At 36.7% G+C, this 22,804-nt stretch overlaps 1 protein-coding gene across 2 annotated transcripts in view; it reads right to left on the bottom strand.

Moving 5' to 3' along the window:
- LOC148837292 (EGF-like repeat and discoidin I-like domain-containing protein 3) overlaps positions 1-22,804 on the bottom strand; it is a 253,166-nt gene that overhangs the window by 31,541 nt on the left and 198,821 nt on the right. For both annotated transcript variants that reach the window (XM_088910557.1, XM_088910556.1), the window contains exon 10: positions 8,084-8,239. In XM_088910557.1, coding sequence (XP_088766683.1) covers positions 8,084-8,239 — 156 coding nt within the window. The remainder of the gene's footprint in view (positions 1-8,083; positions 8,240-22,804) is intronic.

The following is a 22,804-nucleotide window of genomic DNA, read 5'->3' as shown; positions in this document are numbered from 1 at the left end:
ATTACAATTGTGCATTATTGCTTCTGTGGACGTACAGTATGAAAGTTCCCATGTTGCCATTCTAGGAATGTTTGCATATGACAGTGTTTTTTTCTACAGTGTTAAAGTTAACATGTACCTACATTAAGTTGAATATTTCAACTTCAACAAAGATGGGCACCCTAGGCTTTATGTCTCAGTTGGCTGCATACAGAATTAAATTTCTGTTCAGTCATTTTATGCCCTCATGTGACAGGAGACCTTGTTTGAGACCTTTGCTATCCGCTCATAGCTGTAGACTTTAATTATAGCTGCAATTTTAACACTCTGCATTATTTAAAACACCAGAAAAGGAGATAATATAAGAATTAAAGTGAATGTGAAAGCAACCAGAATCTAACAGAACCATCTGTCCAAGTAAAGAATTCTGTTCAACAACAAAAAAAAACTTCACCAGCTGAGAAATAATTTTTCACCTTCCAGTCAGGTAACTCTTGCGGCCCCCTGGTATTGGAATATATAGAACAAATATACCTTTTCCATTTATACAGAAAAAGATTGTAACCGATCTGCCAAGTTAAACCTGGTTCAGATGACAGCCCTGGGTTTAGCTGGCAAGGACAGATAATATATGAATTCAAAGATATGTTTTGAAATAATGCAAATGTTCAGGAATGGGTATTTCTTTTGTTTGTGCATCTTATGTTGCTCTGGCTGCTGTATCTGTGTATTATTTCTGCATTTATCCACCCTAGGCTTAGCCAGCACTACAGGCAAATACAGGCTATCCCTGATTGAAATTGTTAGTGTCATACAGTATCAGTTAGCACTCTTACTTAGAAATCTCTGCCAAATAGAGTCTTACATTTAAATACATTTAAATAAAAAACTTATTGAAAATGAAACTCCTCATCTCTCTGTTGCAGCGCATAATACAATTATAATCTCAATTACAATTATCTGCGTTTCTAGTTGTGATTACAATTAGAATAACACACCCACTACAGCTACAATTACATTGTGGCTGTACAATAGTACAAAATATTCAACATTAATATCCTTCCTTATTGGGGAGCATGATAGCGCGGTGTTTAGCATTGCTGCCTTGCAGCACTGGGGCCCTGGGTTGGATACCTGACCTGGGGTGCTATTTGCTTGGAGTTTGTATGCTCTCCCTGTTCAGTAGCTGCTCCAGTTTCCTTCCACAGTTCAAACGCAAACTGGTAGGTTAATTGGCTTTTGGGATAATTGGCCTTGGTGTGAGTGTGTGCATATTTGTGTTTGTGTCAGTGTGTGCCTATGACAAACTGTCATCCTGTCCAAGGTGTATCCTGCCCTGCACCTGTCTCTTGCTGGGATAGGCTTTTGCTCAACCATGACACTGAGTAAGATGAAGCAGTAAGAATGAAGGGATGCTTTTGTAGCGGAGCTAGTCTGGGCATGGTGACGTCATCGCCCCTCCCTGCTCGTAGCAGGGACCTCAGCCACCCAGGCTGGGGGAGGTCTCCTTTAGCTCACTCGACTGGTTCCCTGTTGCGTTACGCAGGAGACCCGGGTTTACGCCCCAGGTGTTGCGGGACGACCCAGCGGGGTGGAGCGGTGAGGGCACGAGCCTGTGCGGAACCACAACGGTCACACTTTCTTTTTTATTCTAAATAACCTGACAATAAGCACTGTAATGCAAAAAGGAATACAGTATGTACAGGAAAAGTATTTAAAATAGTTTAATTTTCCAATGCACATTAGAAACATTTCTCAGAAGCTTCCAAGCATGTAAAACCAGACTGTCTCCTGGGAAAACTGGCCTATGCCAGGAAATGTGGAAAAGCTGTATTAAGGTTACTTAGATTTGTTTCCAGAAGGTGAGTCTGTTTTGACCTTCTTGGGTACTGAAGCAGAACATAACTTGAGGTAAGAGGCCTGAAAATCGATATGATGGCATAGTTTGCCACATATAATAGGATATGAGCTTACATAGAGCTCAGAATATAATTGAATTTAAGCCAAACTCCTATGGATCTTTGGTTTCGGGTATAGTTCTTCCTCCATTGTCTGGTAAAGGCTTTAGACCTGATATGCTGAAGAGATTCTGATGTCAAGAACGCTGCTATAATTGTCACTTAACAAAAATCCTGGCACATGGAGGCTCACAAATTATTAAGACATTCTGAAAAGAAACAAACTTCAAAACCAAATCATAACTGAAATTATATAGTATAATTACAATAACAACAATTTGGCTATTGCAGATTGAAACCATAGCTATAATTACAGTATAATTGCAATGTAGGTGAACCTCAGGATAGCTCTGTGAATGTAAATGTCACAGCAAAATACCAAGTTAAAACTGCAACTGGCCTGATGTCTGCTTTGTGGGTGCACACACAACAATACATGCACATGCCACTGTCATTTATAAATAACCTGTAGTATAAAATGAACAAGCATTTGTAACCACCTTCATGAAGTTTCTAAAGAAAATTCGTACTTCTTTTAAAACCTTAATTTCTCTCTTTTCTTCATCCACATGCACTACCAGTCTTGCCACGTATCGAGGTACCAGAGTTGAAAATTGCTCTCTATATCTGATGGCACTGATCCAAATATAATCTTGTACACAGAAATTATTAACTGTCTTCTAAAAGACACCATACTGCATACTGAAGTGGACAGTTTCATATGCAAATTGAAAAACGTGTCAATTGCATGCAACCATTAATGTAACAATAATTGGTGATAGCACTCCTCCCTCAAGCAATAAACAACGTATTGTGTCGGTAAAATAATTGCAAAAACTACATCAAGCTGAACCAAGAAATAAAACCAATGCCCGTCTTTGAAGTGCAAAATTCTAATTCAGTCTATTGGTCTGGAATATTTATCTAAATAAATGTAATAAATGGAACATTGTTGGTTCAGTTCCCAGGGGGAACACTGAGGTTTTTGCCCTTGTGAAACTTACTTCATTCAAATATTGTTTCATCATTTTTTTTCAAGTCTGGTTAAATAAAGGTTTTAGATAAAAAATAAAATCACGCAAGCTTATCTATCTTATCTATCGTGCATAGATATTAATATTCCATGGAATTTATGCTAATAAAATGATTTTATAGTTCTTGCATTTTTCAATTCTTCAACTTTTAGATTTTCAGACTTTCAGCATATTCAGATTGGTGTGTTTCCTGGCTATCACAGCTTTCTTCACAGCCACGCATACTGTAAAATTGTCTTTGAATGGAAGGTAATATAAAAGTGTTCTTACCAAATCAGGGCAGTCCTTAATGTACTGTGCATGCTCTCAGTAATGTGCACAGTGCAAATGATTTGCTATTTAAGTTGACAGAATTTAGAAATACACCCAAAGATATTTCTGAAGAAAAATAGCATCAGACATGCATTTCCTTTTCCACACATTACAATAATTGCATTAACATTAACATAAAGGAAAGCCTGATCTCCTGTCAGAGTTAAACTCTTAAACTTTAAGGGCTGAGACTTGGAGTTACAGTTCTTATCCTTCTGAAAGAAACAGCCTGTGTTATAAACAGTTCTTTCCCCGCTGTAGTCAGCAGTTTAGCTTATGGGATATAAACTGACACATGTATTTCATTTAAAAACCATAAACAAGATTTCTAACAGTGGTGCGTAGCCCATTATGTGCATTTCTATCAGATCTAGCCTCAGAATCATTCTCAAGCTGCATCAGCACAAGCAGTCAAAGTGTCAGATGTAAAGATGCTGTGCATGCAGAATTCAGGAGGAACAGTTACAAAGCTGATCACTTTCACTGCACATTGGGGAGGAGAACCTATAAATCATTATACAGCACATTAGTAGACCAAGAAAATGCTCTTCCCATTATTACTAGGGCATATAACCCCTATAAGAACAAATAACGGTTAATTCCACACGGAAAGAAGATAAATACAGGTGTGTGGGACAATGAGTGCGATGGCAGCAATATAAGGCAAGGAGAACAAATGAAATAGAATGTGAGAATGGGCTTAGGAGGTGAGGAAGGATCTCAAAGGAACAGTATTGTGTACAGAATTCTGGGAAATGATGGGGAGCGTGTAATGCAGAAATTTGTCGATTAGTGGAGAGATTTAGAAAGAACATACAGTAGTCAAGCACTGATCTGGGGGAATGTGTGAACTTAGCTTAAGGATTTGATAGCTTTCTGGAAAAGAAGTCCTGGAATCCTTATGAAAGGAAGCAAAGAGAAACATCACTGTCATCGCGGCCAGGAGACGTAAAATGATGACAGTACAAACTTTGATCCTCACTCCTCTGACATGTTCCATGAAACCTCTTCCTCTTTATTCTCAAGCACCTACTGTCCTTTCACTCTTAGTGCCCCAAAACCAGAAGAAGACTGCAGTCAAAACATTGTTTTTCTGTATTCACTTTTTGGGCACGTTTAATTGTTCCTTTGCTGCCTACACACTGATGCAGCTCTCAACTTTTATTAGTACACTAAATACAGGAGACACTTAATTTTATAATATATTTGATGGCATGATTCTAGAGTATTATGTTCCTGCAAGTCACACGGTAACTTATTTACACCTACACTAATTTCCCTTTTCTTAAAGTACTTAAAATGTCCCTCAGCTTATCTGTTATTTTGACAGTGTTATTGTAATTTATATCTGCAGCCATGTTTAATTAAACATTTACAGGGAGCATACCTAAAGCACACCTGCACACTGACTCATTAACATTCAATAGGCCCTTAACCAAAAATGTCTGAATGGTATCTCCCAGGGGAAAAAAATAAGTTAATCAAATACGTGTCGGCATTTGCTGTATAAATCATATGATAAAGTGCAGTGTTTTACATCTTTAAAAGGGCCATACTGTAGACACTAATTCAAAGCAATCTTCCTGCTGACATGCTTGAGTAAAACTTAAACTGACCATCTGGAGTAAGTGAAGCAGCCTAAGAAGGAAGTACTGTAAGAAAAAGACTAAGTGAAGCAGCCTAATATTCTTTTCATACTACTGAACTGGAAGAGACATATCAACTTCAGCTTCTATAAAAAATTAGTAGTCAAATACTGAACCATATTGCGATGCTCATTTTATCTAAACTGACAAGAAATGCACAGCAATAAAACAATATACTGGATATACTGCTGCAGCTGAGTTTTAGCTGGGTTAGCTTGTTTGCACTTATTATGAAACAATTGGTAGTGCTTTGCTGCAATTACAGTTTGTAGCTATCATTGGGAGATCAGGAAATGTGATACAAAAGATCAAAGGAATAGCATTAGTAATAATAACTCACAGGTTTCAGGACAGGAAGAATTAAAAAAATGGACAACACAGAGGCATTATCATTATCACTAATCCTTATCAGATCATGTGAATTTTACTGTGAGAGACTATACTTATCTGATTTGAAATTCTGACCAGGCAATTTGACTGCTAAAAGAGTACTGCTGTCTGAGCCTTATTATTTTAGTAAGATAGCTGTTTTATTTATTTGGAAATTCTGATTTCCTTGTTCTGGAATCCATAGGCTGTCTCTTCTGAGCTGGTGATAAATTATTAGACTAGGCAACCTGGTTCCCTTTCATTTGTAAGCATCCTTGTACACAGAGTTTGTCCTAGTTACTATCCATTTAGTTTAATAGGACACAGGGTCTCCTTTAGCCTTGTAAAGTGCTTAGTGATTATGAGGGTAGAATTCCAGAGATTTCTACGTCTGTAGAAGACAGGGCTCTGATTAATTACTTATCTGTAAATAACTGTATATACTGTAGTTTAACAGCTGTCTGTTAGTGCTATTTGCTGTAATCGATATTTGTGCTGTCCAAGCTTTCTACCAATTACTTGTATCAAGCTCATCTGAAAGATACAGCAGAAGACACTGCTGTGTAGCAATCCCTGACTTTAGGGATTGAAAGTATTCTTAATCTTTACAGTTTACGTGCTCATCAAGCTGGTATTATGACCTGATTCTTTTCTGATGTTCTATCTTGATTGGATAACTCCTTATCTAATAATTTATCACTGGCGGCAGCAGTTCTTTTCTACCCTTATTTTTATAACAATACTGATCACAAAAAAAAGCCCAAGGAGTTCACTGGGCACATACAAAATTTACTTGGCTTAGTTTTTAAGACTAAGAACATAGATTTTTTTTCATTAGCTGAGTAATACAGCTCCTTGGGATCAAACAATATGCAGCTTTATGAAATCTACAGTTCTGTATGTCCATTTTAAAAAATCCAGGCAGTTAGTGTTGAGTGAAAGCCTTACTATTTGAGTTAAAATTGCCAAAATGTGTTGATTAAGAATCTGTAACAATAAGCATTCAAAATGATATGTTGTCAATTAAAGAAGAATGGAAAAAGATATGACCATGCTTCACTTGACTAATGCTATTGGCATGATTGAAAGTGACAGGTAAAGGTTCGTTCTATGCTCAAAGGTAAAGAAAAGAGATACTTAATGTGTGACACCAGAAGAAGGCTCCACAACCAAAATGTACTGTCTCCTCTCTTTACCTTTCAGTATGGAATAAACCTTTACCTGTTCCTTTGCAGCCTAAGCACGCTGACTCAACTTGAAAGTGCCCTGTCTGGGAAAAAGTGCCAGGAGAATGAAATGCTCTGCGTCAACAATTAGCAGACTGGTCCAGAGAAATTGAGGAACACAGCTCTGTGAGAAAAACCACTGAGTCCACTAAGTCCACTGAGTCTCCACAGTGGTCCAGGACTGCTACTTACTGTAGGTCAGATCCATTTGTGGAATCATAAACTACAGTGTCTAGAACACAAGGAATTTCAGGACGAAATAACATGCACATCAAAACTGCTGTCTTCTCTGAGCCGAAGAATATCTGACATAGTGGAGGACGTAATGGTGGAGTATTTTGGTGTTAGGTTTACTGCTGGGTAGTTGAAGTCAACCAGAGAAGTGGTGAATGTGTCATGGGATGGGGAAGAATGCCTCTGGTGCAGATCAATCAGTTTTCAGAATTTCTAAAACCAGGACAATTTAATACTGCCAACGTTTCACAATCAGTGAGACTTCTTACAAGCATCTACCAAAGGATTCATAAATTAAATTCAAGACAACAATGACAAAATTACCATGACCTAAAGATTGGACAGCATCAACCATAACACCTCATGTTTCTACAGCCAATCTAATAAAGTCCTGAAATCACCAAAAACAGTTAGCAGAAGAGGCAAGGATTGGGAGACAATGTCCACATATAACAATAAACTGTAGCAGCAGCATAAAGAGATACAGAATACTGAGAATTTCTAATGGAAATGGAAAATGTAGATTGAGAGACAGCCTGACCCAGCGTTTCACAAAACAAGAAAACACCAGAGGTGAAAGTGTGCAGCCCTGCTGAGTGTTTGGGAGGAACTAGGAAGAATACTATTTGATAAAAATCCTTTGACAGTGTTATACTGTTATACTTATATTTTCATAAAGACCCCTAGTTGGTACGAAAGCACCTTATATACAGCTTGAGCTTCAGAACAAATTGGTGAAACTGAATTGCATGGTGCACCTGCTGAGCATTACACAAACAGAGCCCTTGATCAAGGAGTTCCTCTGTTCCTGCAAGCCAACCCAGGAGTGCTGACTTTCCAGCAGGACAACTTAAGACCACACAGCAATTAACACTTTGCATTTCCTGCTTGACTTTCATTTTTGTCTCTGTACATCATACTTTCACTTGGGACCTGTTGCAGAAATGTCACTTCATTTCTCTTGATCCTTCATTTTTCTTTTACTCTAAATGGGTAATCTCATTTGACATACTTGTATATTTATGTCACACTTTTTGTGGTGACCATTCAAGCGCTTTTAATGCAACACTTTCAATATTGATTTCTTAATAGCTTTGTGGTATTTTCTTTTTTTCCCCCACTTTTCTTATTAGCAGTATGTTTAAATCATTATCTTGCTTGAAGAACATCAGATTAACAAAAACTATAATAGCCCAGGCAGCCCAGGTTTCTGAAAAGCACTCTGTGCCATGCACTGCTACTATACAGAGCTACCTTTTGAAATGATTCTAAAAATCAGAACAATTTTGCTTTGTAGAAGAAAAAACATGCAGTTCAATCCTCACCTTGTCTTTTCTTTGCTTTTCGTCCTGATATATGGTCCATCTTAGCCCATCATTACTGAATGCCAACTTATAGGAGCCCACAAACTGTACATGGCCAAAATCTTTGGCACCCTGGGTGATTATGCCAGTGATTTTTGTGGGAAGAAGCAAATCCACCTATTAAATGGAGATAAAGAAAAAGAAAAGACAACATAAGAACATTCATATGTTATAAAAGAAAGTGTACAATGCTTTCTTTTTCTAGCAAGTGTGCATCTTTTTTAATCTTAGAAGAGGATTTATAAAGACATTGTGAAGTCCATGAAAAAGTCAACTTCAATTATTCACAGCAGAAGGACTCAGACAACCTGAGATCAGCAAAATATTTCACAAAGCATAGCAGCTTCAGAGAGAGGATGCTGTTTTTTTCATTCATTCACATTTACTCATTTGTGTCTTTATATCCTTTGATTTGTTGATTGAGACTGTGCCAGGTATCATGGTGACCAAATTTATAATATCATTTATTTCATGAGATAATCATTAAAATAAAAATCTCAGCATCATAAATATTGTTTTTTTTTAAATAATTGTGAAATCTATAATTATTTTTTTAACTTCTAGAATCTAGGGGCTAAAAGAGCCCTGACATATAGAAATGAGAACAGTTCTTTAAAACAATGATTGATATGATATTAAAATATAAAAGGAAAATTAGAATATTGTAGATTAAAGATAATAAAAGGATTGAGGTGGAAAGAGAGACAAAGTAGCCTGTATCAATCCATGAATAATTAAATTATGTACAAGGTATACAAATTTACTCTACTGCCCACAAAACCACCTAAAAACAAATGTGTTATCAAAATAAAACACATTTATGTCTGATAATATTGCAGACAATGGTTTTGGAGATGGCAGGAGGCAGAGTATCAAACAGTTAAAAAAGGTATTAAAATGAATTAATTTAAAATTAAAACTTGTGATATAAATGTTGAATTAACTAATAAATATATTACTATTCTGTTGTGACAAGAAGGCTACTGTTGATTTGCCTATTCATTTTTCAATTTGTTCTTATACTTTGAAAATGAAAATAATGTGTGGATTTAGATACAATTCAGACAAAGGACCCTTGTACACCTTTCACAGATGTGAAAAATATTTAAAGTTATATGGAATCAGAATCAAATAGAATATGGAATAGTTCAGGTGGGTAACTGCGTCAGCATGCGTAGGCTGCAAAGGAACAAGTAAAGGTTTATTCCATGCTGAAAAGAGAAGAAAGAAAACACTAGAGAAGCACTTTTTAGCAAATCTACTTTACTATAACGTGGCTCTGTATCAATATGAAAACATTTTGTATGAGCAAACACACTAATTTGTAAATTGGTACTGTTCAAAGAAGTGTAATTGTGCTCATACATATTTCCTGTGGACAGAAACCCATGTTGTGGTAGAGTTTACAATGGATATTCTCATTAAAATTCAAAGAAGGCAAATTGTATCTCATTCAAATTCAAGGAAGGATCAAGGATAAAAGCAAAGTAAACATTTACTATCTCACAAGAGCTATATCAATCAAAAAGCCAAAACAGCGAGAAAGATTAAGATGGGTACAGTAGACCAAGGTATCATAAATCAAAACATGCATTGGATTCTTCTTCTTCAGAAAGGGCTAAATGAGAAAAATAAAACAAGCTAGGGAAGTGATAGATGAGTTTTATTCTCAATTTTTATGTTCTGAGTTTGAACTGCAGGCTAATAAAAAAACACAACAGCAGTAAAGAAAACAGTTGTTCAGATACTAAAACTTAGCATTAGGCCTTTACAGTGAAGAAAACTGTGGTATCATAAGTGACCTCATGGATTGCGTTTTTCTTAACAATATTGCCACATAAAAAAGGATGCTTTGCCCTTCAGCAAAACAAGCAAATGGATTTACTATGTTTTTCACTGTGTGATTTACTTAATCTACAAATAGCTTTCAGATGAGGTTTTGTGCAGAATGTGCATGGAATACTGCCTTATGTGAATGTAAGCACCCATGAAAATGGTTCAAAGACTGCCTTAAAATGCAGTCAATTATCATCAGCAATTATCCTGGAAAACATGAGGGGCATTAGGAAAGTATTATGATTTTTATCGTGTTAAGTACTCTTTGCATTCAAGCAGGTTGTCTGGCGTCAATAGATGGGAAATGACACAAATGGCAAGTGTACTTTCCATCCTGCTTACTAAATCTTGTTTCCCAGTCAAAATGGCATCAGACTCGAAGCTTGTGTTTGAATAGAGAGTGCAGGTTAAATCTATCACCAGCGGGGGTGGGAAGTATGTTTACAGGCCCAAGTGTAAGGCCCAGTCCACGAAGTATTGTAATGCCAAGGTGCATAATTCCAGAAGGGTGGAGAGGTAACCACAGCTGAATGAAATTGTGAAAATGAGATGAAGTTATGGGAGGGCTATAACAGCAGACTGAAAATGGGAGGACATTAAGCAGATGATCTTGTAGGAGATCATAAAGAGGACCAAGGCGAGAGTGAATGCGAGGGAGTTTCTGACAATTAGAGTGAGACATAATATCATACGAAGAAAGTTTCCTCCAGTTTCCTCCCACAGTTCAAATACATACTGGTAGATTAACTGGCTTCTGGGAGAAATGGCCCTGGTGTGAGTGTGTGCATGTTTGTCATGTGCGTGTCCTGGACTGGATCCCAGCACTGGCTCCTCTGTGCCCTGTACTGGAGAAAGTGGATGAATGGATAGATGACATGGTCTACATTGCAATGCAATGGTAGTGTTTAATTTGGCACAAACATGGCAGTTTAAATGCTACTAGATGAGATCATATGTTCACAAGATAAAATGTAATACTAATGACACATTTGATCCTAGCAGTGTAAATCCCTGCAGGATCAACTAATTGAATGAAATTGTTTCATTGGTGACATTGGATTGGTTTGCTCAGCAGCATGAAAAAAACATCTTAGACTGTAGCATCTGGAGAGCAGATATATTGTTAAAATGCTTATTTGTTTCTTGAAAAAAAATCCTCTTTTATGTTGCATTTTTCAGCCAATTAACATAATGTACAATCATTTGTAATCATTCCACCTCATTATCATAATCAACCTTCAGGATGACTAATCTGGTTAATCCAGTTAGGTCTGTAGGTGCCACCACTGATCAGAATAAAATGTTCTGGCACACTACCATGGCTACACAACTCACCTGCATCTCTTTTCCAAGACAATAGCATCTTGTATCACAGTGGAGAAAATATATTACAGTAGAAGTAGGTAATACTGGGAAGGCAAACCGTGTGTATGTACAGAAACACATTAGATCTCTAACCTATCATATTTTACATGCAAAAGCCATGTTCAGTTTATACATGGTTAAATTCCTTTTCAGAAGTTCTCTTATAATGGGATTCAAAATGCAAAGATTATGTATATTAAACTACAATAGAGAAGAAAGTGAACGACCAGTTTGTAGGACAAGTCTCCATGTCTCATTAATAAAGTACAGTAAAACAGCTGTAGTTTCAAACAACAATAATATGAATGGAATATCCTATAAATATGACTTTTATTGTACGTGCAAATAGAATAGTGCTGTTTTTCAGAGCACTTTTTTAACAGAATGAGTACACTCTCTACACTATCTAATTACTCTAAGTGCTTTTAATGACTTGTAGAATTTCTCAGACCCTATGACATACTCCACGATTAATTTCAACATTAGAAATATATATCAATATATATACAGTATCGATTCTACCCACAGCTCACTTTCTTGCTCTTTCATTTTAAACATCAGATAGTTCAATACCCTCTGAATGTTCACATCACTCAGCCATTTTTCAATTAAAGTAAAAAATTCCAAATGCATAGTTTTTCTTAGACAATTAAGAATTCATCATAGATTAACTTAATTTTACTCATCACACTCTATTAATTTAAATAACTATACAGTATCAGGAGTGCTGACTTTTACTCAGTGAGACCTACAGTAGTGGCAATTTGTGCTCAGAGAGTATACAGATTAATTGTATCACGGAAATTATAGTTCCTGTATAATGTATGACGTTAATTTTATGAGATGAGTGCACTGATATGTAGAATGTTTTACATTAAAAACAGTTACTATACAGCTGTCTGCTTACAGTACAGTAGCTGTAACATTGAAGTGGCTAGGTGTCACAGTATCTAAAAACTACCTGTGTAGTGTCAACATGTACAGTTTTCGGGAGCTTCGAGGCAAGAAAGGAACACAGGTGTTTACTGAGTTCTGAGGGTACTGAGGGTCTGAGATACTTTGATCAAAGAAATTGTTTAGAAAAAAGAAAAAAGAGAGAAGGACACAGAAAAGGGAGACACTGGAAGTGAGAGGTACTTATTCTGATCAGCCTTAAGGATTGGATTCTTAAGCATTTAAGCTTTTAAGCATTTGAACTTTTTAAAAAGAGGTTGCCATTCTGTTGTTGTTTAGGAAACTGATTTCCTGTATAAAGAATCCCTAGGTTACAAATGGTTTCTCCTGGTTAGGGGATACATTTTTTAGAATATGGTTGGGATCCCATTTACTTTATAGTATCCAAACTTATAAAGACAAAATTTGGCCTGTGTACTGTAGGTGTTATATAGAATTTTTGAATACATGGTAAAAATCTAGGATTTTCTGGTTGTTCTGGTTTTCTGGTTGTAGACCTCTGAGATGCCTTGTTTATAAATAGAGTGACTTATATTTTTGATGTTGTGTAGTTTAGTGTGTGTTATTGTCATTAACACAACACATTGATAAATATTTGTTTAACCTAGCATGACTGATTTATTACTGTTTTACCAAAGATGTGCCAGAGAACATAGGGCTTACAGTAGGTACCTCTAATTATACCAACCATTTGGGTATATTTTGGCATGTCTGCACAATTTGGGGTTTATGATGGATTACCTTGCTTGGTATTTCTGTAATTCCCAATTTTCTTAATCCCCTGTTTGTAAAAAAATAAGGTAAGATACTGTATACTGGGAGTGGGTTGCAGCTAGGCACAGTGGTTAGCAGTATATGTAAGATGGATACAATCACTTTATTGGCCATATACAATTTCTTGCATTAGGAATTTGTCTTTTCTCATACCCTGACTTGCTCTCCATGAGACACACAGACAGGGAGAGAAGCTGGGGGTCAGAGCGCAGGGTCAGCCATTTATACAGCGCCCCTGGAGCAGTTGGGGTTAAGGGCCTTGCTCAGGGCTTGGCAATTAAAGTTTTGAAAGTCATCATCACTTCCAGTTAAAAGGTACACTGCAATGAAAATGTATTATCAACCCAAAGAACCAAGTTACAGGTAAATGTCTCTGTTAGAAGTGGATGGAAAGTTTTGAGGTCAGAGGAGGAGGAATTCCCAGGGGTTCAAGTGTGCTGTGCAGGATAAAATACAGTATCTTGAACTTTAATTGCTCTGACTTTGTCATACTGGCTAACTTATACTTGAGAAAATATCCATGCCTCCTTGACTGTGGCCCACAATTGTGTTGTGATCATTTTGTCTAGTATTGTAACTCCAGTCTAATTAATGATTGAAACTAGTGATTTATGTAAAATATTGGGAGTCTTTCATCACACATAAACAGCCCTTTTTAAAAATTATCTTAACTTACCGATTTTTATAATTATTTCATTATTTCATTATTAAATGAAACATTGTCCCCTTTACACTTCTACTGATGATCTTGAATAACTTTGCTTAAATATTTTTAAGTAACAGAAGATATGAATGTGTTGTTTGTAGGGTGCATTATGGCCAAACCAATTCATTTGGCTGCAAATAACAATTTGATATGCAGACCAAATTCAGCCATTTCTTGGAAGAAATCATGGTATCAGCTTTGATGCTATGGCTGGGTAACTTCTTATCTTGATCTTCTTATAACTAGGACCCTAGTTAATGGCTATGAAAATCATGTCACAGCCCAAGAAATTGAGTTCATACTGTGAAATCCACTACCTGCTGTGATATGTACAGTTTTGTGGACTGACAGCACAAAACAGAGAGCTACAGTATGTGGCAATGCAGCAAATAAGGAGACATGGAAAAAAAAAAAACTGGTTTTATGACTGAGTGATATTGACCAAATATTATTTGTCTAAGTTAATATGTAGGGGTAGTTATAATTGTTGTTCCCCTTTGCTTTGCAGCCAGCTAAGATTTTTTTAGGAAGAAAATAAAATGAGCAAACCTGAAAAACAATAGCAGATCATGTTACAGAGCAGTGGTCTTATTTCAGAACTCTTTGATCCTCCACAAATTCAATTTGAATATGAACCCTTTATTTGTATTATTGGTTTTCTGTCCATTAACCATTTTTCTATCTAAATACATGCATTTCCTTGGATGCCTGAAACCTCCAAATAAAACAATAAATCAAGTATATTGAATTTTAACAAACACATCAGAAAATATAAATATATCATTTTCGCTTTTTGCAGTTTAGCTACAGTTATAATTTCCAGAACCTTCCATGTAATAGAAGGCAGACGTATTGTTCTGTAATTACTTGATTCAGCTTTTTCATCATTTTCAGTAAGGGGTGCTACATTAGCCATTTTTAAGTTCATGAGTATTACCCATGTCCTGAGCAACTGCCGGAAGAATTCTGTTAATTGCATATGAATAACATCTCTTCTTTCCTTACATATAATTACTAGAATTACATGAAGCCTGCAGGCCTTTTATCTTAAGTGCTTCTAAAACCTGTCACACACCTGCCTCTTTTATGCTAATATTAATTATTTTAGACTCAATTGCAATTTTCATTTCCAGCTCTCCCAGAAATAATTCAATGCTTCCCCTTCAAGTCTGAACAGAAGAAACAAACCTCTGCTTAACAGAGGATGATCAATTAAATAACAATAGCCATACATTTAACTCCATTCTGTGAAACTTCTGCTGGATGATACAACATGCACTGTATAGAATATGTATACCTCCTTGCACTAGTGAATTTATATGCATACAGAGATCCAACAGATTGCACTTTTGAGGTTTAATTTCCTGCTTTTCCCTTGGGATATTCTCACAGAAAGCCTCCAGTATTTCTGTGCTTTATTTTTAGCTGGACCATGTTCTGCATTGAAAGCAAATTCTGCCTGCAAGTCTGAAGACTGCTGCTGGATTGCTGTTAGTACAGTCTACTTTCTGATCAATTCCAGTTCACCATGGACTGACTCTTGAAAGAAATAATACACATTTAATGGAGGTTTTAGAAAATACAGGCAGTTTTTCATAAAAACGTCACATTTAAAATTCCTATAGTGCTGAAATCACACTATACACTATTTCTCCCTGTATACTGTATATTATTGCATTATATATACTGTACATACACCATGGATTCAGAAACTATTGGAAAAATAGCAGAGATTGGTGACAGTAAAACTCAGTTGTCAAGATTTTCTTCATTTTCTTCAAGTCTTTATCTTGAGTTGCTGAATGTGGATTCAATTTAGAGTTGTTCATTATGTGATAAATTATAAAGAAATTATTATAATAATATCATAATCATATATTATCATATGATTAATAAATAATATATTAAATAACACTAATAGATAACCTTTATTAATAAAGCATCTTTGAAAACCAAAATAAACATTAATATAGAGGGTACATTATAAGGCAATCAGTCAGAGGCCCGAATAAACAGGTAAGTCTTAAGTTTAGATGTGAAAAAGTCAAAGAATTCGTGCAGTGAGCTCAGGATCAGCCTTATCTGATCTAGCCTTTGGGAGGGAGTACAAAGATAAAGGAGTTCAGAGATGTGTGATGGCACCAGATTATTAAGAGCTTTAAATGGCAGTTACAAGATCTTATATTGGATGTGTGAATTTATAAACATCCAATGTAGAGATTTAAATGTAGGAGTGCCAAGGTCTGGTTTGAGCTACGGTAGCACAAATCAATCCTTGATGTTATACGTGCAAGAATCAAGCACTAGGCATTAATAGAAATTACCTAATGAGAGCAATATTTTTAAGGTGAAAAACAGAGAACTTATAATTGTTTTTTCATCCGTGGCTCAAAAGACAGGTGAAGAATATGTGTGACTCCAGATAGCTGACTATGACCGATGCCTAAATGGGGAAGCCAACCACCACCACTGTAATGCACTCCAGATTTTCTGGCTGAAATTTGGCTGCAAACCAGTAAAATTTCTCTTTTGTCACTACCAAACTTCGGCGAATTCGATGTCAACCTGAGCCTGATGTCACACAAACAAGAGATAAGTGACGGAGGAGTTGTGTGTGTGTAAGAGGAAATGGAATTTATGTGGGGAGTTTTTTTAGGTGAAGGTCAGTACGTTGTTGTGCATAAAATTAATTATTTCATAATCAAAAAGGATAAGGTATTTCTTTTTGGCAGGGAAGAAAACCAGTGACAGGCCTTGTGTTGAGAGACACAGCTATGACACGGAAGAATGCTGCCTTCTGATGGAAGGGCACCAGGACCTCTCCTGGTTGATTGTCCATAATATCCTGCCTGTTGCAGCAGTGATATTCTCTCATCATCTCTTTTCAGGCTGCTCGGCTGTGGTGGCAAACATGACTGTCCCTGTTTCTCTGCGACTTGTTTTAAGAAGTCCACTGGCACAATACGGAGTGAGAGCTCCGGTGATTCCAGCACTGTCATGTGCACATTTAAGGACAATTTTGGCCTAATTTAAGGAAGCCTTAGGAAGGTTGTAGGTTGTTTTTAAGAGAAGAGTTCACTGTATATGAAACTGCATGAGGATTGGCCTCGTGGACATGAAGATAAGATCAGATCACTTTATTGGCCATATACAATTTCTTGCATTAGGAATTTGTCTTTTCATATACCCCAACTTGCTCTCCATGAGACACACAGACAGAGAGAAGCTTGGGGTCAGAGCGCAGGGTCAGCCATTTATACGGCACCCCTGGAGTAGTTGGGGTTAAGGGCCTTGCTCAGGGGCCCAACAGAGTAGGATTCCTCTGCCAGCCACAGGATTTGAACCGGCAACTTTCTAGCTACAGTACAAGTGCAGATCCTTAGCACAGAGCCACCACTCTGCCCCTAAAGAAGAGGATACCGGACTTGCGGTCAAGTCACATTTGTGGGTTTGAGGAAACTGGTGTTTGTACTCGGGCTTGTTAATAGTGGCAGGAAGAGGACTATTGGTATGAGCAAACTCTGTCCTGGACAAAAAATGAAATAGAGTGAATATGTAGTTTCTGTTTGCAGTATACTTGTTAATACATTGGATTTATGTTTGTAAGTTTTATGTTAAGTTGCATTTCTATTGATACTTTAAATATTTAGGATTTACTGTATATGATTTTAATTAGAAAAATGTAGTGTGGCTGATAAATTTGACTTTATAGAGTATGTGCAAAAATACAGAAGAAGTTCTGTCTCCTTTTTCATTTCATGAGCTAATTAATATTCTTATCCATAAGTTATTGGAGCTGATGCTCTCAACTCTGACCCTAACATATCAGGTCAGAACCTGAAATATAATCACAAGAGGCAATGACCGCAATGTGGGACTGTTACATGCCATACACTGTGTCAGTATACAGTAAGAGGATTTTCCTATGGCATAACTTTCCAACATTGCCTGCACTATTAAATGAAACAAAGAACGAGTAAGTTGTCTGTGAAGGAAATTGCAATTGTGTCATAAATTGCAGCATTTTTAAATAAAAAAGTAATCATTTAACAATAAAAGTGCATTAGTCAAATGCATAAAACATATAGAAGATAATATCTTAAGGGTATGAAGGTATTTTTATTTCATCTTAAGTCTTTTTGATATGCCTACCATGAAAGCACTTCAGCGTGTGATTAATTTTAAAAATACATAAATCACTTTATCTCATTCAAGTCCATCCCTCACTTTGGAAAGTCAAGTTTGTTATCCAACCAAGAGCTTGACAGGGCAATGTCTAATTGTCACGCCCGACATCCCTCCCTAGAGGGCGCTCCACTGCTCCCATTATTGTCCGTGTGATTAAGCTCTCCAGGTGTACCCTTTTAGCGTTATTATTTAAAGACCAGCTCCTCCAGTTCTCGGGGCTCATCATTAGGGTAAGATGTCGCGAGGCCTGCCTAGCTCCAAGAAACCCTACGTTCGTCTCCTGAGGGCATAGGCCTCATCCCCGACACCTCCCGCTTCCTGAGCCCGGTGTCTGGAGGATCTCGCCCCGTCACCCTTGGACCTCTATGTTTTGTTTGTCCGTGTGTTCCCCCCTCCCGGGGATTTTAACTTTGTCCAACCCAGGATGGATTCCTTGTTGATGGACTCTTGGACTGTGCTTTGACCTGCCCATGGACCCGTTTGGATTTGGATGCCGTTTTGTCTTCCCCGTTCACTGTCTCACGGATTGTCACTATTATTTTGTGCACTATTAAACCCCTGTGTGTTCCCTTTTACCACGCCTCCTGTTTTTTCCAGCTCTTACCGCAACGCATAGGGTCTTCTACAAGATCTGACACGGATTTCAGTTGGTGTTCATGACACTAATTACTGTCGTCTGTTCTGGTCAAAGTAATATTGAATCTCAAACCCAGGATTCCCCTTCCTTTGATGGTGAACAGAAATGTGGAAAGATAAGCTTGTTAGTGTGAAATATCCTTAATGCAGGTGTTTTATTGAAGACATTTATCTGAAAAACATTTATTTTGTTAAAATGTATGGATGCTCAGGGTGGTATAACTTAATCCCAACCCGGATCCTGCCACATCCTTAAGGCTTGTAAATCTGTAAACATTTCACATTATCTATTTCTCATCAGTATAAAGTAAATGGTGGCTGCACAACCACATTTAAAGGTGCTTTTAGTTCCTTTTAACCAATAGTGTGGCATTTTCCATTGAAAGGCATATTTCGTGCTCATACAGAAAGGTCATGCATTTAAAGTCCTCTGCTGCTGCAGGCAAATAATTACAGTATGTTGTCGAGACTGAGTAAAAAATAGCAGCATTTGAAAATGTAAAAACATCTGAGGTAGAAGTTAATATTCTTGGTAGATCTATTCAATTAGTTTAGGGGTCATTTATGAAAACTAAAACTAATTTTATGTTACTTGTGCCGTAAACGTAATTGAGCTCATTGATTCTGAGGCTGTTATAGGAGATGATGTGATCTCCCTGGCCTGGAACATGTTGTTTTCTTCCACAGCAGGAGACACTGTCTAGGGAGTGGCACTGTGATTTGGACTCCCAGTGAGAAGCTGTGATCGAATCCCAGCAGAGATGTGCTCTTCACATTTATATAATGAACTACATTGTCTACATCAGTCATTGAGGTAGCTACAGAGGAGAAGAAGAAGTAGATAGTACTTAATTGGTCTTGAGCCATCTTGGAACCCGTATATCACTGAAATACTGTCTTCTGCCTTACTGGTATTCTTGAGTGGCATTTGTTGTATGGGTATGAAACTTGAGTTGCTTCCTTTTAAATCACAGTGGGAGCAGAGCTGCACTCATCATTATAAAGGCTTGAATAGAAAAGCTGTATTCTAATCAGAATGATGATTACATCAATCAGATGATGAAAGTGGTTATTTTAAAAACGCTAACCAAGTGCATCTACCATGTCATATATCACACACTTCTTTTGTCCTTTGATTTTGTGTAATAACATTAAGAAGCAAACAGTACAGTACAGTTTTGAACTTCTGGATCACGATACCAAAGGAAGACATTCATTTCCTCTGACTATATCTCCTCTGCTGCTTCCAATCCTGAAAAAAGGTCTTACTTTGAACCGACAAGGCTATAACAAAATCATCTCCATTAAGGACTGTCTAAGTGTTTCACACAGCAGACAGTGATGTGAAGTAAAAAACAATCAAGCCATCACTAACACAAAAGAAAATTTATGACTGAAAAAAAATTGAAAGAGCACATAAAATATACAGTATAATGCAATAAAATGATATCGATTTGTTTACCAATACAATGAGAAGTGAATGTTTTCTGTGCAAAAATGTTACTAATTTACTAATAAATATAGGGCGGTGGGGTGGCTCTGTGGCTCAGGATCTGCGCCTGTGGCTGGAAGGTTGCCGGTTCGTATTCTGTGGCTGCCAGAGGAATCCTACTCTGTTGGGCCCCTGAGCAAGGCCCTTCACCCCAACTGCTCCATGGGCACCTTGTAAATGGCTGACCCTGCGCTCTGACCCCAAGCTTCTCTCTCCCTGTCTGTGTGTCTCATGTAGAGCAAGTTGGGGTATGTGAAAAGACAAATTCCTAATGCAAGAAATTGTAAATGGCCAATAAAGTGATCTTATCTTATCTTACATATACTGAGAAATAGAAATACATATCCTGACTAATTCATGTTGCTGACATTTAAATAATCACCTAAAAATCAACGTGCAACAATACTTACACATACAGTGAGAGTAGTCATGTTGTTTTGTTATCAAACATTAAGGAAATTAAAAAAAACAAGGAACACAGGTTTAAGAGGACAACCAATTATTTTACACCGCTCTTTGAACACCGCATATTTGTGTTCATACTGAATCTCCTTTTTGAAGTCTTGCTAAATGTATTTTTCTTTCTTGTATTTCGGTGCTTTCTCATATGGACAGATTATTGTCTTCCTTTAGAATCAGTGTGAGATTAACTTTGGAGGACTCTTTTTTTTCTGTAAATAGGCTTTATCTTTCCTAGATAAAGATGTGTGTCTACATTTGACTGTGTTAGGATTGATAAATGATAATAATAGAGTGTGGAGAGTTAGATGCTGTATTCTGTGGTCTGGGACTCACTCCAGCTGCACATAGTAGTCTGTAAATATTAGTTTGTGTGTGTCTAGTGTCTTGGTGTTCTTGAGCAAATCCTAATCCTCTAGCACTCATTTATTTCTCAACCACTAAATAGTTCACAGAAAATTAAATCCATGTGGCCTAGCTTGTTATTCTCTGACTCACAGGGGTGTTTATTATTTAGCTTTTAGAAACTGTATTATTTAGCCTGTATGCAAGATGGTGTTAGGACTGGCTATTAATTATCTTAAAATATATGTATTAATCAACTTTATATATAGAAATACATTATTTATACTGAGATATGCATCAGGTCTCACTCAATGTCTTATACAGTAAAGTTGCAGATAAACAAAACAACTATAAAAAGTACACTTAAAAAATCAAGGTATGGAATCGGCAATGCAAAAATATGCGCACAGACTGGCATAATAGCTGAAAATGAAAATGCAGTGTATGGGATAATCGTTGTTTTTTAGAATTGAAGATTAGTGCCAGTCCATTCATTAAATAAAATAAAACCACAGGAAATGAAATATGTGACATATGAAATCACATGCAGCTTTATTTTTAATATTATACCTTAATGTTTAACCTAATGGTTTAAAAGTGGCCCTGTGTTACAGTTTAGGGATTGTAAGCAACAAAATGCCTGAAGTATAAGTATAATCACACTCTGTGCATGACTTTGAACGTAAAGTAGGGTTTCATGGTGTGTGCACGTGAACTAGATTACATTTGGTTTATTCTTAATAGCGCTGCCATAACAAATAGTACGCTGTCTGAAGTTCCTTGATCGACTTGGGAGTTATTTAACATATAAGACCCACCCAACTAATGACCCTCATCGAACAGCTGGCTCTGATGATTTAGCCCCTTCCTAATTTGAAGCTGTAATTGTAATTTGAGGCTGTAAAATTCCTCAGCACCAGCAAATACTAAGAAAGTGTTAAAAAAACACAGCAAAATACAAACAGCAGGAATCCGAGCAGGGAAGGTTTTGTGCAGATCCACATTTTGTTTTAGAAATATGTCACAAAACAATATACGAGGTTAAAGACTGCACTGAAAGAATCCTCATAAATCAATCACTAAAAGATAAAGTATATACTGTAAACGAAGAGAGCTGTGGCTGAATGACAAAATGACTGTACAGTCTGCTTCTTTTGAGGATAATTGAATCAAGTGTAATGATACATAGGGAATACCTTAGAATGTAACTACATTTAAATACTTTGTTGCCTAGATGAATTATCTAGGCAGCTGTGTCTGTCATCCTTCATCAGTCTAGCAACTTCATTTAAAGCCCAATAGAATTAGCATTTTAACATGGGGGGAAACTGAGTAAATTGAGAAAAATAAGTACAATTTTGAGCAGGATTAAAATTAAACTTCATTGATAACAAACACTGAATGACAATGGTCCCCCTCCTATAAGTACAGTAAATGCTTTTGGCTCCACTGGGATTAATATCATTATAAAAATACAACTACTACTAATACATCTACTGAACAATGAATTTCATCACTAACAGGGGCCTCTTTAATTGATTTTAATGTAATTAAATTGTTTATTGTTTATTGTTTAATGTAATTAAATTGTCTTTTAAAATGTTAAAATGTAACTTTCCCCACATTCACTGTTACTAACTACATGTGATACTGTATATACTGCACATATACAATCCATATAATCTCTCATGTGGAGAACCCTCAGCCCTAAACACTGTTGTATATGGCAGCCTCAGGTAATGCCAACACCAGAAGAAATATTTCAGTTAAACTTTTTTTATAGTGAGGCACAGCGTCTGTATAAAGATAACTGATTTTTTTTCCAAGAGGAAGGAACGTTTCATAATAGTTATTTTGAAATCGGAAAAATTGAGAAAAGTGGAATCCCAGAAGAACTAAAGCAGAAATAACAATACTATGGGTCAGA

Source organism: Atractosteus spatula, chromosome 3 (assembly GCF_055471065.1).
Source record: "Atractosteus spatula isolate fAtrSpa1 chromosome 3, fAtrSpa1.hap1, whole genome shotgun sequence".
Lineage (NCBI taxonomy): Eukaryota > Metazoa > Chordata > Actinopteri > Semionotiformes > Lepisosteidae > Atractosteus > Atractosteus spatula.
This window is presented reverse-complemented; position numbering and strand designations above follow the sequence as displayed.